The sequence below is a fragment of the Vipera berus genome, assembly GCF_964194415.1.
Source record: "Vipera berus genome assembly, chromosome: 1".
Taxonomy (NCBI): domain Eukaryota; kingdom Metazoa; phylum Chordata; class Lepidosauria; order Squamata; family Viperidae; genus Vipera; species Vipera berus.
The window spans coordinates 297,475,066-297,490,035 of NC_138202.1; the positions used below are offsets into that span (position 1 = coordinate 297,475,066).

The following is a 14,970-nucleotide window of genomic DNA, read 5'->3' on the forward strand; positions in this document are numbered from 1 at the left end:
AAATGATTAATAGAAAAAAAATAAGCCTTAACAGTCTAATTAACTAGACGCATCAGTAACAATGGAAGGAAGAAAGAAAAATGCAGGGATGACACATTAGTTTGCTTTGTCCAAATAATGCGGTCTGGTTTTTTCCTGTCATTATTACCCACCTATTTGGTGAGGGCACTTCCAGTTGTCTAGTCAGTAATCCCGCACTCACTATTTACAATTTACAGTCCATCTGGCACTCCGTAGGGATACTCAATGGTTGAAGGACTAAAATAAATATTACAGAGCAACCCAAGATCTTGAATGAGAATAAAGAAGCTGAAAACGTTTCTCATGGGGGCTGGGAGAAATATATTTCCCCACTCACTTCAGCTCAACATTTGAAACATTATGTCAGCCTTTACCTTTCAGGCCAATAGCTTCAGCATAATCTTAATAAGACTGCTTGATTAAGATTGATTAAAGTTGTCGGTGTACAACCTTGTACACTGTACAACTTCAGCTGGAAACCCATCCCAGTTCCAGTTTCTCCTTTTGTACTGGGATCAATTATGTTGGCTGCTTTCCCTCCTGCTCACCCTTCTCAGGCCTATCCCAAAGAGAAAGATGGGTGTGCACAAAATATGTTTACCAAATTTCTTTGTGGAAAGTTTGACTCCACGGAGAAGGTGGGTGGGTGGTTTGAGGCTGATGAGCCACACAGATCCTTCCTTTCCTTGGTCTGGCACTCTTCCTGCTGTTGCCTTCCCCCTGGCAAAAAGTCTTATTTTGTATGTCTGCCACAACACATGTGGGAAATGAAGGGGAGAGAGGGCTTTTCATCCGCTTTAACATCTAAAGTGAGTCCCTGATTATCCAGCTCCAAGGGGGAATAATGCTATTTTTGCAACCAAGCAAAACCTCAGAAAGTCTCATTCTGTTCTCAGACATTTCATTGCCCTGTCAGTGAACATTTCTGAGTTAAATTGGAACTAACAATCTAGGATATGTTTGGCTATGTCTCTGTTTTTGGAGAGAACCTTTTTCCTTTTTTTGGAGATTCAGATGTTTAATTGGGATGATAAGAATTATTTTATTTCTATTCCATTTAAGTATTTAGCCTTCAGATAAACATATATAAGGCACTGTGCCATAATTTGGTTTGCACCCACAGAAAGATCCAATTAGACCTGATAGATGACCCTAGTAGGAAGGCCAAATGGTATGTTACAGAAGAGGGGAAAACATTTCCAGTTTAGAGAGCAAATGTGTACGGTTGAAGTAGCTGATTTAAAATAAAACATATAACCTTTATTTACAATCTTGCATGAAATGATGAGGTTGACATAAATTCTCTGTTAATAAAAAACTACATTTAGTCTGAATCAGATCAATTCCATTCTTTTATAATCCTGCTACCCCAAAAGGTGTTAAATTATACATTAGTGCTCCTAGAGATTTGTAGCAGTTGTTAACAGATCTACTTTGACTGTCTATAAGTTTCCAAGACTTCAGGTAAAACAGGAACTTTCAAAATTCAAATCCTGTGTTTTATCAGTAAACTGTAGCCTTTCCCAACAGCTTACTGGTGAAGCCTGGGCTCTGAATTCAGAAAGTGCTCCAGTTCTGATATATCCTGAAGAGAATTCTCTGAACTCACATTTAATGTTCAGATTTAAACTGCAGATTAACTTGATGCTAACCATACTAAAAATACTTTTTTGGCAGAATGAGCTGAAATTTGATCTAGATAGGGAGAAAGAGACTGGTTAACAAGTCCTCTAAAGTTCTGAGTGAGAAATGATCTAAGGGTTGCACTGTCTCCTTGCCAAAGTTGAGGAAAGGACATGTTTTTTTTAGAGTATCCTGTTTGGGTAAGTTTTACAACTGGGTTTTTAGGATTATTTTTCCCCTTCTGATTGGTTCATTATTGGTTTTGTGGAATGATTGCTCAGTGTTTTGTCTGATGGTGACCCAGAACTGAGGAACAGCTGTCCTTTCAAACAGATATTTTTGTTCAAATATAAGGAGTGTTGCTGTGGAGGAGGTAGATCTGAAGGAAGCATATAATGAATGTGGAAAACAAGAAAGCCACAATGTCCATTTCCCTGGTCTAAGCTCTGCGGAGCAGCCAACACAGCTTCTACTACAAAGGATATGGCCAATGGTATTTTGGCTGGCAGACCCAGCTCTGGAGCCCTCTGAAGCCTAAGAATGTATGAGGAAAAACTGTTTTCTGATTTATAATTTGAATAGGATACTGTACTAAAAGTACTTCATGAAACATAACACTGTGAATCAGTAAAAACAGATTAATAAACTAAATACAATAAATATTAGTATTTGCGAAAACTGTTCAAACATTTCCCTTCACATAGACACAGAGAGAGAGAGAGAGAGAGAGAGAGTTGAGAAAGAGTAAAATCTTTTGCAAAGGAAACTCAGATTATATCTCCCAAAGAATAATAAAATTATACAATTTAAGAGAAATTTTAAAAATATTCTTCCCTAAATATGTTGCTTGGGCAGGGTTCTAAATCTAGTTAATAAAATAATAATAAATAAAATTTAACAATGACATCATATAATTAGAACAGATATGTCCTTTCGTATTTCTATTCAGAGAAAATCCCTCATCGTATTTTCACTCTACAATATTATTATTTTTTTCTTATTGTTAGTTCCTAATACTTAGACAAACAAACAAAGCTGTATGGGCCATATATCTTCTTTTACTTTCTGATCAAGGACGGTAACTCTCGCCACTTTCAGGTAATTTCTGCTGTGGTTTTTCCATATAAACAAAGTTGAGGCTGAGGCCTGCAATGCAGTGAAAGATGATAGAACGATTGCAGCACTTTGATCTCAACTGGTAGATCTCATTTGTATGCCCACTTCGGAAGAACTCCATGTAAAAGGAAACCAAAATCATAAGACTGTATTAAGCTACAGTCTCTCCTTAATGCACATGTAATTGCAGAATAAAATTTGGGGAAGCATTCAAAATTATAGCCTCCATTCACAGGATGCCTCCTTTCCAATTCTGTTGCCCCAGCATAAGAAAACTCCCATTAGAATAGAATAATAACAGAGTTGGAAGGTATCTTGTAGGTCATGTAATCCAACCCCTGTTCAAGCAGGAGAACCTATACCTTTTCTGACAAGTGACTGTCCAGTCTCTTCTTGAAAGCTTCCAGTGATGAAGCATCCACAACTTCTGAAAGCAAGCTGTTCCATTGGTTGATTGTTGTCAGAAAATTTTCTCTTACCTCTCCTTGATCAGTTTCATATATAATATACATACACATACATACATGTGTGTGTGTGTGTGTGTAATACACACACACACACACACACACAGTCCTCGATGTACAACAGAAATGGGGCCTGCCCTTTATGGTCGTAAATCATAATGGTCATTGTGGCCCAATTTTACAACTTTTTGTGGCAGTCGTGGTCATTATGCAAAGCCACTATTTGTTGTGGGGCGTTTTCGTTGACAACGGAAGTAAACATTAGTTTTCAGTAAAAACATTGTAAATCTCAGTCATGTTACTGTAGGACGGGTAGGCAACCTTGGCTCTTTTATGACTTGTGGACTTCAGCTCCCAGAATTCCTGAGCCAGCATGGCTCAGCTTGGAAACCTCTCCCTTACCCCTCAGCATGGCTGGCTCAGGAATTCTGGGAGTTGAAGTCCACGAGTCATAAAAGAGCCAAGGTTGCCTACCCCTGCTGTAGGACATTGTAAACAACTGTAAATGTGGACCAGTTCTAATCACCTGAAATGTGGTCATGTGACCACTAGGTGGTGGGCCACACACAATTATGACAGTGGGATCCGTTATAACCTCAAACAGTTGCTGAGCAACCAATCGTAAATCAGAGACTAACTGCCTCCTCCTATTCAAGGCATCTAATGGCCTAAGAGCCCTAATTTGTTCTTCCAACAACTGTGAGTCTTCATTTGGACAAGACAGATTAAGTAACAAATGCCTGACTTGAGTAAACTGCTAACCAGCAGTCAGCTAAACCAAACTAGCTTTTCAGTTATGAAATATATCTAGAAATGGCTTGGTCAGAATTGCATTGCTCCAAAGTAATAATATTACAAGAAGCCCAATTTGTTACAAAACATTTACCTCCCCTTTTAAGCTATGTCCCTCTCATGCTGTAAGCTTTTCCTGGATAACTCTAACCAGTGTTCTCCATAGACAGTTTGTGGCATTACGTGCAGGGTTCAAAGTGATTCCAATACTTCCTAGGATTTGGATCAAGTAGTAATTGATCAAGTAAAGTCTTACATTTAGGCCACTAAAACCAAAAAGTACACATATAGATTGGGTGAAACCAGGCTTAATAGCAGCAACTGTGAGAGGGATCTTGGAGTCTTAATGGACGATCAATTAAATATGAGCCAACAGTGTGCAGCAGCAGCAGCCAAAAAAGCCAATGCAATCCTAAATTGTATTAACAGAGGGATTCAATCAAGATCATGTGAGGTACTAATACCACTCTATAAAGCCTTAGTAAGACCACACCTAGAATACTGCAACCAGTTTTGGTCTCCACACTATAAAAAAGATGTTGAGACTCTAGAAGAAGTGCAGAGAAGAGCAACAAAGATGATTAGGAGACTGGAGGCCTAAACATACTGTATGAAGAAAGATTACAAGAACTGGGCATGGCTAGTCTAGTGAAGAGAAGGACCAGGGGAGACATGATAGCAGTGTTCCAATATTTGAGGGGCTGTCACAGAGAGGAGAGGGACAACCTATTTTCCAAAGCACCTGAAGGCCAGACAAGGAATAACAGATGGAAACTGATCAAGGAGAGATTCAACTTAGAAATGAGAAATTTTCTGACAGAACAATCCACCAATGGAACAGTTTGCCATCCCATGTTGTGGGAGTTTCATCACTGGAATCTTTCAAGAAGAGACTGGACTGCCGTGTGTCAGAAATGGTGTAGGGTCTCCTACTTGGGTGGGGGGTTGGACTACATGACCTACAAGGTTCCTTCCAACTCTGTTATTCTAATTCTAAGTGATAATGCTCAAGTCAAGTATATAGAGCAGACATGTCAAACACAAGGCCTGGGGCCCAGATCCGGCCCGTGAAGTGGTTTCATGTGGCCCGCAAAGCCATCCTGGAAACAGTTGAGGGAACGGCCCCCATTGCCTTGGCCCTGGCCCAGAGACCCTCAGATCTGTCCCACTCCTGCCCAGGCCCCCACAGGCACCCTTGATGTGAACGATGTAGAGCTGGCCACGCCTACCCAGTAGGCCATATGCACTCTAGCCACGCCCACCCAGTAGGCCATGCCTACCCTGGCCATACCCACCCGGCCCCTTGAGGGCAACCGCAATGCTGATGCGGCCCTCAATGAAATTGAGTTTGACACCCCTGATATAAAGTAAATTCTGAAAGTCTAATCCCATCACTATTGGCAGTTAAAATAAATGCCGTGTGATAAACCTTTCCCCAACAGGTAATTTTAGTTTGTAAAGTGAAAATTCCCTGCCAAGGGAATCTGTTTTTATAGGAAATAGTTATTTTGCACCCTCTAAATACAAATACGTTGTACCCTGGTTAGCTTTTGGAGAGTTGTTTTAAATCTTATGAAAATAGTCTGCTATGATTTTTAAAGGAGGCTAATAGAGGAAAAAGTATTTTACGTATACCAGATATCTCACATAAAATTGATTTAAGAGTTGCTTATAATTGTTCTTGACAATGCAGTTTAGGAGATGGAACATGAATATGTCCTATTATTGCCATATTCTTGGTAAGCATCAATATGGCTCTAGTTTTATCATTATATGTTAAAGATAAAATTGTGGCTGTGCCCCATATCAACAAGACAGTAAGAATTGTGGATTTTGAGCATAGCAAAAGGGAAATCTACACTTGATCTACAGCAGGGCTTTTCAAACTTTTCACCCATTTTACCACTTTTAGGATATGGCAACATCCGAGTACCACCAGTCGCCTAGCAAGGTCCCCCCCCAAAAAAGGAAAAAAGTGATGAAGTACAGGTAGTCCTCGACTTACAACAGTTCGCTTAGTGACTGTTCAAAGTTACAATGGCACTGAAAAAAGTGCTCCCCAAGCCACAGCTGAGCAAGACACCTGCCTGCCCACCTGGCGACGCTCTTCCTCCTGTCCGTTTTTTTCACTGTTGTGAGCATTTCTGTTGAGGATTGGCAGCTGGGGTGGGGTGGGGTTGGGTGTTTGGTTTTTATTCCCCCCCCCCCTTTGCTGGGTGGTTTTGGTCACTTCACATGACCCTAGGACACTGTGACTGTCATAAATATGAATCAGTTGCCAAACATCTGAATGTAAATCACAAGACCCTGGAGATGCTGCAACATTCCAGCTGATTGGCACTTCTGGGCTCAGAAGCGCCAGGATCAGCGCCGAGCTCCAGCTGGAGCCTGGTGCTGATCCTGGCGCTTCTGCTGAGCCCTGACAGCCCTGCAGTTCAGCTGTCTCTCGCTCAGGCTTGTGCGGTGCTGCCACTGGTTCAGCTGCTACCACTTTTCTAGGATGGGTGCGTACCACCTGCCAGGTGCCAATGTACCACAGGTGGTACCCATACCACTGGCTGAAAAGCCCTGAACTACAGGAATGAATTGTTAATATAATGTATATTTTACTAGCGTTTATTTATTTGTTACACTGGGCTAGAGAAGGCATTTAAACAATAGGGACAAATTTTTGTAGAGTTGTGTTTATGATCTAATTTTCCAGTCTTTTTATTATGACTAATGTTGATATCATAATATATTATTCTTGTTATTCCCTTCCCACAGCCTGGAAAGGAGAGCCGCCTGTTACCCTTCCTGGTGATTATCCGTGTGATTTTCATTCCCCTCTTCATGCTGTGTAATGTGGAGGGCCCCCGGAAACTGCCTGTCATCTTTGCTCATGATGCCTGGTACCTCATCTTCATGGTGTTATTCTCCTTCTCCAATGGTTACCTGGCCAGCCTCTGCATGTGCTTTGGACCCAAGTAAGTGTGGCTTGAGATGAATGAATTGCAAAGAAGGAAAAGGAACTGATATTTGGATGGCTGGTTGTTACGCTGAGCGTCGATGACTAGTTTTTTATTTTTCCTTCTAGGAAGGTGCTATCTCATGAAGCAGAAACTGCTGGAGCCATCATGGCCTTCTTCCTCTCCTTGGGTCTGGCTTTAGGAGCCATCTTATCCTTTCCACTCAGATACGCAATTTAATGGGGCATCTCTGGGCAGAGGAGCAGTAGAGTCATAGTACTATTGCCTGGTTCCTGGGAACTTGTTACCTCTTGCCTTGGAGGAGGGCTTCTGTCTCGCTGACAAGATGGCCTGGCTTCTCCTTGGGTATAAGACCTCCCCCTTCACACACACACACACACACACACACACACACACACACACACACACAGAGAGAAAGAGAGAGAGAGAGAAACTCACAAACTTTACCAGTGCCAGCTATGAATGATTTACATTGTCTCGATGGGTTCTGCTTCACTGTGTGTAGCAAAAGAATTCTTCCCAATCCACCTTCCAGCTTTTCAGTTGCTCCTCTGAACTTGCTGAGTGTGCTCACATTAGTGTCTACTCTACCCTCAAAAGCCAAGTGTTTGAAGAAGCTGCTGTGCCCCCCCAAAACGCTCTTCATTAAAGACTCCTCCAAGAGGAGTCCTCTTCAGCTGCATGATCAAGCTTCTAAACTCCATGGTTTGTGGACATCAGAATTAGGCAAGAACTTCAACAGCTATCCCTTCCAGATGGGTGATGGAAAGTGGACCTTGCCTATTCCCACACCTTAAGTAGTTTGGACGACAACAATCAGGCCCATGAAGTACTGGTTACTTTGAAAAATTGAAGTGTGCTGTATACAGACTGAATATGCCCCATCTTCTGAAGGCTCACCTTGTCTCCTTTCCATGATTTCGCGTGATCTGGCTCTAGGTTGCAGTAGTGGATGAGCTTATGAACTCTTCAGCATTGTACAAATGATAAAATGGATCATTCGCGAATCCAGCTGTTCAGAGACCCTGCAGTTTTTGTGCTTCTTCATGAATTTATGAAACTCAGGATTTACGTATTTGAACTCTTGTTTAAAAATGGCGAAGTTATTTTTTTAAAGAGAAAGGTAACGGGGGTTGTAAAGTTTGAAGCCATAATGTTACCTTGTTACCTTAAATTATTTAGTATTGTTAATTACAAAAGTCCATTTCATATGGGAATACAGCAAAGACCAATCATATTAAAGTAGTGATTCACTGGGATCATGTTCAACATCCTAAAATCTGTTTGCCTGTCCTTAAAAGGTAACTGACTTTTTTGTGAACGAAAAATGGAACTCGAGCGCCATCTATTGGTCATCTTTTATATATTCCCATCTGGGTGTCAGAACCCTGTCTTTTTATGGGCATAGGGCTTTTTGTTCTTTTTCGGGTTCTACCATTTCTCTAGGGGGAGGGGGGAGTTTGGGGTTGATGCAGTGTATTTCCTTTGCTTTGTTCCTTGCTCCATTCTCTGATGTTTCTTTCTTGGGGTGAGAATAGAATGTGCCTCCAGCCATCTGCCTTATCTCTGGATACAGAAGAAGAGGCGCGGAGACCTAACAGCCTTGGAAGTGGCACCTTATTGCTCTGTTCCCACATTTTCACACCTACGGATTGGCCCATTTGAACTGTCCAGATGGACACTTGGGGAGGGGTTTTCACTGACTCTTTTGACATTGATTCACGCGGGAAATCCTCAGATCCTGCCTTCTATTACTGCTGTCAACGCCTTCCAATAAAAGTTACTTTTGAAATGATGTCCATATCAAGAGTTCTGCTTTCTTGCGAGGACAGACTGAGGCAGGCCCTTACAGTGGGTCTTAATGATACAGATAGTCTCAACCTAGGAATGTTAGTTTAAAGATTTGAAGTTATGACGGCCCTGGAAAAAATAACTTATGACTGGTCCACAAAATTAGAACTATTGCACCTGCATGCACACCTCCCTGTAGTCATGTGATGACAGTTTAAGCACTTGGCAACTGGCTTGTATTTATGACAGTTGCACTGTCTTAGAATTAAGTGACCTTCCCAGCTAGCTTCCAATAAGCAAAGTCAATTGGGGAATCCAAATTTGTTTAAAGACCATGTGATTCATTTAATAACTACAGTAAAAAGAGTCATAAAATTAGGTCTGGTCACTCCTTTAATGACTGCATTGCTTAGCAACCAAAATTCAGGTGCTAATTGTGGTTGTAAGTCAAGGACTACCTGCATATTTATGTATAAAAAGCCAAAATAATCAGGCCTTTTGAAAAAGCCTCTGTAAAGCATTTAAATTGTGTGATGTCCCTGAATAGCAAGGGGTATAATGCTTCTTTATTTGTTGCTCGGTGGTTTGTATTAAGACAGCAGTTTTATTATTGGATTGTGAAGTATTTACAGCTAAGCAGAAAGTTGGAAATTTCAAATAAAATGCAGAATATCTCTGATAGGCTCACAGTCAACTTTTCTAAACACTAAAAGTGTAGAATGACATCAATTGTTGGAATCATGGATCTTTTCTACTTCAATGCTGAGACATAATCTTGCATCTTTTTTTAAAGCATTTAATGGAATATTTAGGAAGCAATTACATCTTGCAGCCTAATTTGCCTTACAGAGGAGAAGTTATGAAAGGTGTTCACATAATGATGACTGGTCCTTTGATTATTTTATTAGCCACAAGCATTATTGTTTTTCCTGCATAGCATATAAAGGGCATTATCTCTGCAATAACACAGTGATACCCATGAAAATAAGCTAGCTAGTTGGAGCCCTATGCATTTCTTTAATGCATTTTTTTGGCTTAATTTGGAGGAGGGTATATTGATGTAAACAAGAATATAATAAATGATATAGTCAAAATAGGACAGGAGAGGATAGAACAGAACAGAATAGAATATAATTCTTTATTGGCCAAGTATGGTTGGACACACAAGGAATTTCTTTCCAGTACATAAGCTCTCAGTGTACATACAAGTAATAGTGATAATCGTGATCATATACAACATGAATATACATTCATCATAAATCGTGAAATACAACACTTCGTCATAAATCATAAGAATCAACACTTAGTGATAGTCATAGAATACTAGCTAAGCAAACAACATCAATCATAACTAGGGTACAAAAACCCCCAATATAAATTGTAAGATACAAGCAGCAAAGTTATAGTCATAAGAAGATAAGGATAGGTAATAGGAAAGATGAGTATCATTGTAATAAAGCTTTACTAAGTATTTTGACTGTTGTAGGAATTAGTTGTTAAGCAGTGATGGCATGGGGGAAAAACTGTCCTTGTGTCTAGTTCTGGTGTACAATGCCATGTAGCGTTGTCTTGAGTTTATATCCAGGATGTGAGGGGTCTAGATATTTTCACAGCTCTTTCTTGCTCATGCAGTATACAGGTCCTCAATGGAAGGCAGGCTGGTAGCACTTGTTTTTTTTCTGCAGTTCTAACTATTCATTGAAGTCTGTGTCTGTATTGTTTGGTTGCAGTGCCAAACCAGACAGTTACAGAGGTGCAAATAACAGACTCTAATTATTTTCTAAAACTGTATCAATAGCTCCTTGGGCAGTCTGAGTTTTCTGAGTTGGCTCAGGAAGAAAGTTCTTAGTTGTGCTTTTTTGATTACATTTTTGATGTTAGGTGTCCATTTTAAATCTTGAGATATTATAGAACCTAGAAACTTGGAAGGTGTCTACTGTTGATACTGTGTTGATACAAAAATGAAATTCAAAATGAAACAACTAACAACTAACATCATCTAACAAAATGAAATTCAGTGGTGAAAAAAGTAAGGTTCTACACTTAGGCAGGAAAAATCAAATGCATAGGTATAGTATAGGTGGTACCTTGCTCAATAGTAGTAACTGTGAGAGGGATCTCGGAGTCTTAGTAGACAATCACTTCAATATGAGCCAGCAGTGTGCTGCAGCTGCCAAAAAGGCCAACACAGTGCTAGGCTGCATTAACAGAGGGATAGAATCAAGATCACGTGAAGTACTAATACCACTTTACAATGCTTTGGTAAGGCCACACCTGGAATACTGCATCCAGTTTTGGTCACCACGATGTAAAAAAGATGTCGAGACTCTAGAAAGGGTACAGAGAAGAGCAACAAAGATGATTAGGGGGCTGGAGGCTAAAACATATAGGGAACGGTTGCTGGAATTGGGTATGTGTAGTTTAACGAAGAGAAGGGTGAGGGGTGATACGATAGCAGTGTTCCAATATCTCAGGGGCTGCCACAAAGAAGAGGGAGCCAAGCTATTCTCCAAAGCACCTGAAAGCAGGACAAGAAGCAATGGATGGAAACTAGTCAAGGAGAGAAGCAACCTAGAACTAAGGAGAAACTTCCTGAGAGTTAGAACAATTAACCAGTGGAACAACCTGCCTCCAGAGGTGGTGAATGCTCCAACACTGGAGGTTTTTAAGAAGAGACTGGACAGCCATTTGCCTGAAATGGTATAAGGTTTCCTGCCTGAGCAGGGGGTTGGACTAGATGACCTCCAAGGTCCCTTCCAACTTTATTATTATTATTATTATTATTATTATTATTATTATTATTATTGTTGTTGTTGTTGTTGTTGTTGTTGTTTTGTTGTTGTTGTTGTTGTTAATAATAATAATAATAATAATAATAATAATAATAATAATAATAATAATAATAATAATAATAATAATAATTACTGTGTTGTCTAGTATTGGAAGAGGTTGTAGATTTCTCCCAAAGTCTACTGTCATTTCTACAGTTTTGAGTGTGTTCAGTTCAAGATTTTTTCGGCCACACCACAAGGCTAGTTGTTCGACCTCCTATCTGTATGCCGATTCATTGTTGTTTCCAATGAAGCCAATCACTGTTGTACCATCTGCAAACTGCAGTACTTTAACAGAGGGATCTTTTGAGATGCAGTCATTGGTATATGTATATAGAGAAGAGAGAGCACACAGCCCTGGGGGGGGGCTGTGCTAATTGTAAAGGTATCTGATGTGATTTTGCCTAGCTTCACTTGCTGCTTCCTGTCTGTTAGAAAGCTTATGATCCACTTACAGATGTGGTCAGACATGGCTAGCTGATTTAGTTGAGTAAGAAGAATATCTGGAACGATGGTATTGAAATCTACAAAAAGGACCCTTGCATAGGTCTTTGGAGATTCAAGATGTTGTAGAATGTAAGGCAGAGCCATATTAACAACATCATCTGCTGATCTAGTTGCTCGGTAGGCAAACTGCAAGGGGTCTAATAGCGGATCTGTGATGGTTTTCAGGTGGGCAAGCACTAACCTTTCCAAGGTTTTCAATAACTACGGATGTCAGAGCAACCTGTCTATCGTCATTCAGTTCTTTGATGGAGGGTTTCTTTGGCACTGAGATGATAGTAGAACATTTGAAGCAAGAAGGAACGTAGGAACATCTCTTGTGATTTATTAAAGGATTTGGGTGAAGATAGCCAACTGATCAGCACAAGCTTTCAAGCAAGAAGGAGTTATCTTGTCTGGGCCTGGTGCTTTTCCAGGCTTTTGTCTGTGAAATAGATCTTGCACATAATTTTCTGTGATCACCAGAAGTGGGGGGGGGGAACCAAGGGTTTGGGGTCAGTTGTAGGAGATATGGTTGCCTCACGGGTTCGCCTAACCCCTGGGGTTCCCAGACCTGTTGTCATAACCAGATCTTGAGGGAGCTTTGAAAGCTCTGGAGTTACAAGGCCAAACTAATCTCTGGGAAGAGAAGATCCCACAATGTGGGCACCACAGCAGAAGAGGCTTGCTTGATCCCACAATGTGGGCACCACAGCAGGCCTGCTTCATAGGGCCTGCTGGGTGGAATCTGTAACATGCCAATTGTGTTGGATCTGGTGGGTTGGGCAGAAAAAATCAGGAGGAGGCAGTCCTTCAAATAAGCAAGATATATATATGAAGAAGGGGACGTGGTGGCTCAGTGGGTTAGGACGCTGAGCTTGTCGATCAGATGGTCGGCAGTTTGGCGGGTCGAATCCCGAGTGCCGTGTAACAGAGTGAGCGCCTGTTACTCGTCCCAGCTTCTGCCAACCTAGCAGTTCGAAAGCACGTAAAAATGCAAGTAGAAAAATAGGGACCACTACGGTGGGAAGGTAACAGCGTTCCGTGTGCCTTTGGCATCTAGTCATGCCAGCCACATGACCACGGAGACGTCCTCAGACAAGCGCTGGCTCTTCAGCTTTGAAACGGAGATGAGCACTGGCCCCTAGAGTCGGAAACGACTAGCACGCATGTGCGGGGGAACTTTTACCTATATATGAAGAAAAATTGGCTCTAAATACCTTGACTCTTTTAGCCATAAAATTCCACTATTATGTGATAGTGAACTTAAATGTGAGTTTCTTTAAACTGTTTCCTCTTGGTTTATCCAACTAAAAGATTTGGAATCTAGAATATTGATCCTGATGCCATTGCTAACTCACTGCTCATTCCAGAATTTTGATTCTGAGCGACTCAAGATTGACTCAGCCTTCCATCCTTCCATGTTCAGTAAAATAAGGACCCAGATTTTGGGGGGTAATATGTTGACTCTGTAAACTGCTTAGAGAGGACTGTAAAGCACTGTGAAGCGAGGTATAAGTGCTATTGCTACTTCACAAGTTCCATGTCTGTTAAAAGATTTTGCAGAATGCTGAAATCAGAAAACTGGCACAAAGTTCCTTTTACCAGCTCCTTTTCCTATCATCTTGGCAAGAGAGAAAGGGGGAGAAAAGCTCTTCCCTCCCCCTTCTCCCCACTTTTCATGCTCATCATTGCAACGTTCCTTGGTTCTTCCTCTTCCACTTGGTATCAGCAGTGAAAAATGCAACAATCCTCTACTTAAAAGTGTGGCACGGCAGACTTTGACAGTCTTTAACACATGCAGGTGTGTTAGAGGTTACTATTATGATAACTTTATTGTCACTTTGAATGTACACCAATCGGCATACATCAAAATGAAATTTCGTTGCATACAGCTCTCAAAGGGTCACCACCTCCGATATATACACTCCTTGTTCGTGGCCCGCTCAAATTTCACATTGTCCATTTAGTCTCTAGGGAGTGAACGACGGCAAACAGGACAGATGGAAATGGGGCTCCATGGGGATTAGCCCTCAAGTTAGCTTGTATTCTGACAACCTCGCCTTCTTTCTTTTTTCTGATCCTGACTCTTCCACCTATTCCTTTAAGAGGCCTTGCTTCTTTTTGTCCCTGGAGCACGCTGCCGCCGCCACCAACTCCTCCAAAAGCCCCTCTCTCTTCCTCTGGGCCTGCCGACAGCCTCATCCAGTTCCTTCGCTCCATAAGCTCCAGGTCCTCTCCTCCTCTGCCTCCTCTGGAAACAGCCCTGATTTGCAATACAATCCATCACTGGGCCAGCAGTCAGATCTTGCTGCTGGTAGAACAAATTCAAACAGCGCCAACGACTTTTAACGGTCTCACCAACAGTTCCAAAACAACTAGAAACTCGCCATGCCAGCAAGGATTGTTGGTCGTATGTCGTATGTTACCTTAGTTCCACCATGTTGCTCAAACACATTAAAATCTTCCTGATCATGTGGCCTATACTAGCCCTTAATATCCCTCCCAAAACTATTCGCCTTCAAGAGCCAATGCAGCCGCAGCCATTCCAGGTGCCGCCATCTTAGAATGTACTAAGAAATACTCCACAGTGGTAACCTGTTGCTTGAGCTATTGCTGAACCTGGGTCTCCTGGTCTTCTGAAAGCCCAAATGAGAGAAGACCAGTACACCTAGGCCCAGTAACTGCCTAACTGGTGGAGTAGAGGCAGGGCATGGAATGAAGCTCCTAGCAGTCCACCCACCAAGCAGCCTAATGAGGTCTTTTGGATAGCAATTTATCGGGCTTAAAAGGTTTGTTCTATCCTTACCATAACCCTACTAAGGGGTAATCAACCATATGTGGCTGCAGCATTTAATACTATCTCATGGAGTAAGCAAA

At 41.4% G+C, this 14,970-nt stretch overlaps 1 protein-coding gene across 4 annotated transcripts in view; it reads left to right on the forward strand.

Moving 5' to 3' along the window:
• Positions 1-8,780, forward strand: part of SLC29A1 (solute carrier family 29 member 1 (Augustine blood group)) — a 74,157-nt gene extending 65,377 nt beyond the window's left edge. For all 4 annotated transcript variants that reach the window (XM_081342179.1, XM_081342182.1, XM_081342180.1 and 1 more), the window contains exons 14-15: positions 6,783-6,982; positions 7,093-8,780. In XM_081342179.1, coding sequence (XP_081198305.1) covers positions 6,783-6,982; positions 7,093-7,204 — 312 coding nt within the window. In that variant the 3' untranslated portion in view covers positions 7,205-8,780. The remainder of the gene's footprint in view (positions 1-6,782; positions 6,983-7,092) is intronic.
• Positions 8,781-14,970: the final 6,190 nt, after the last annotated feature.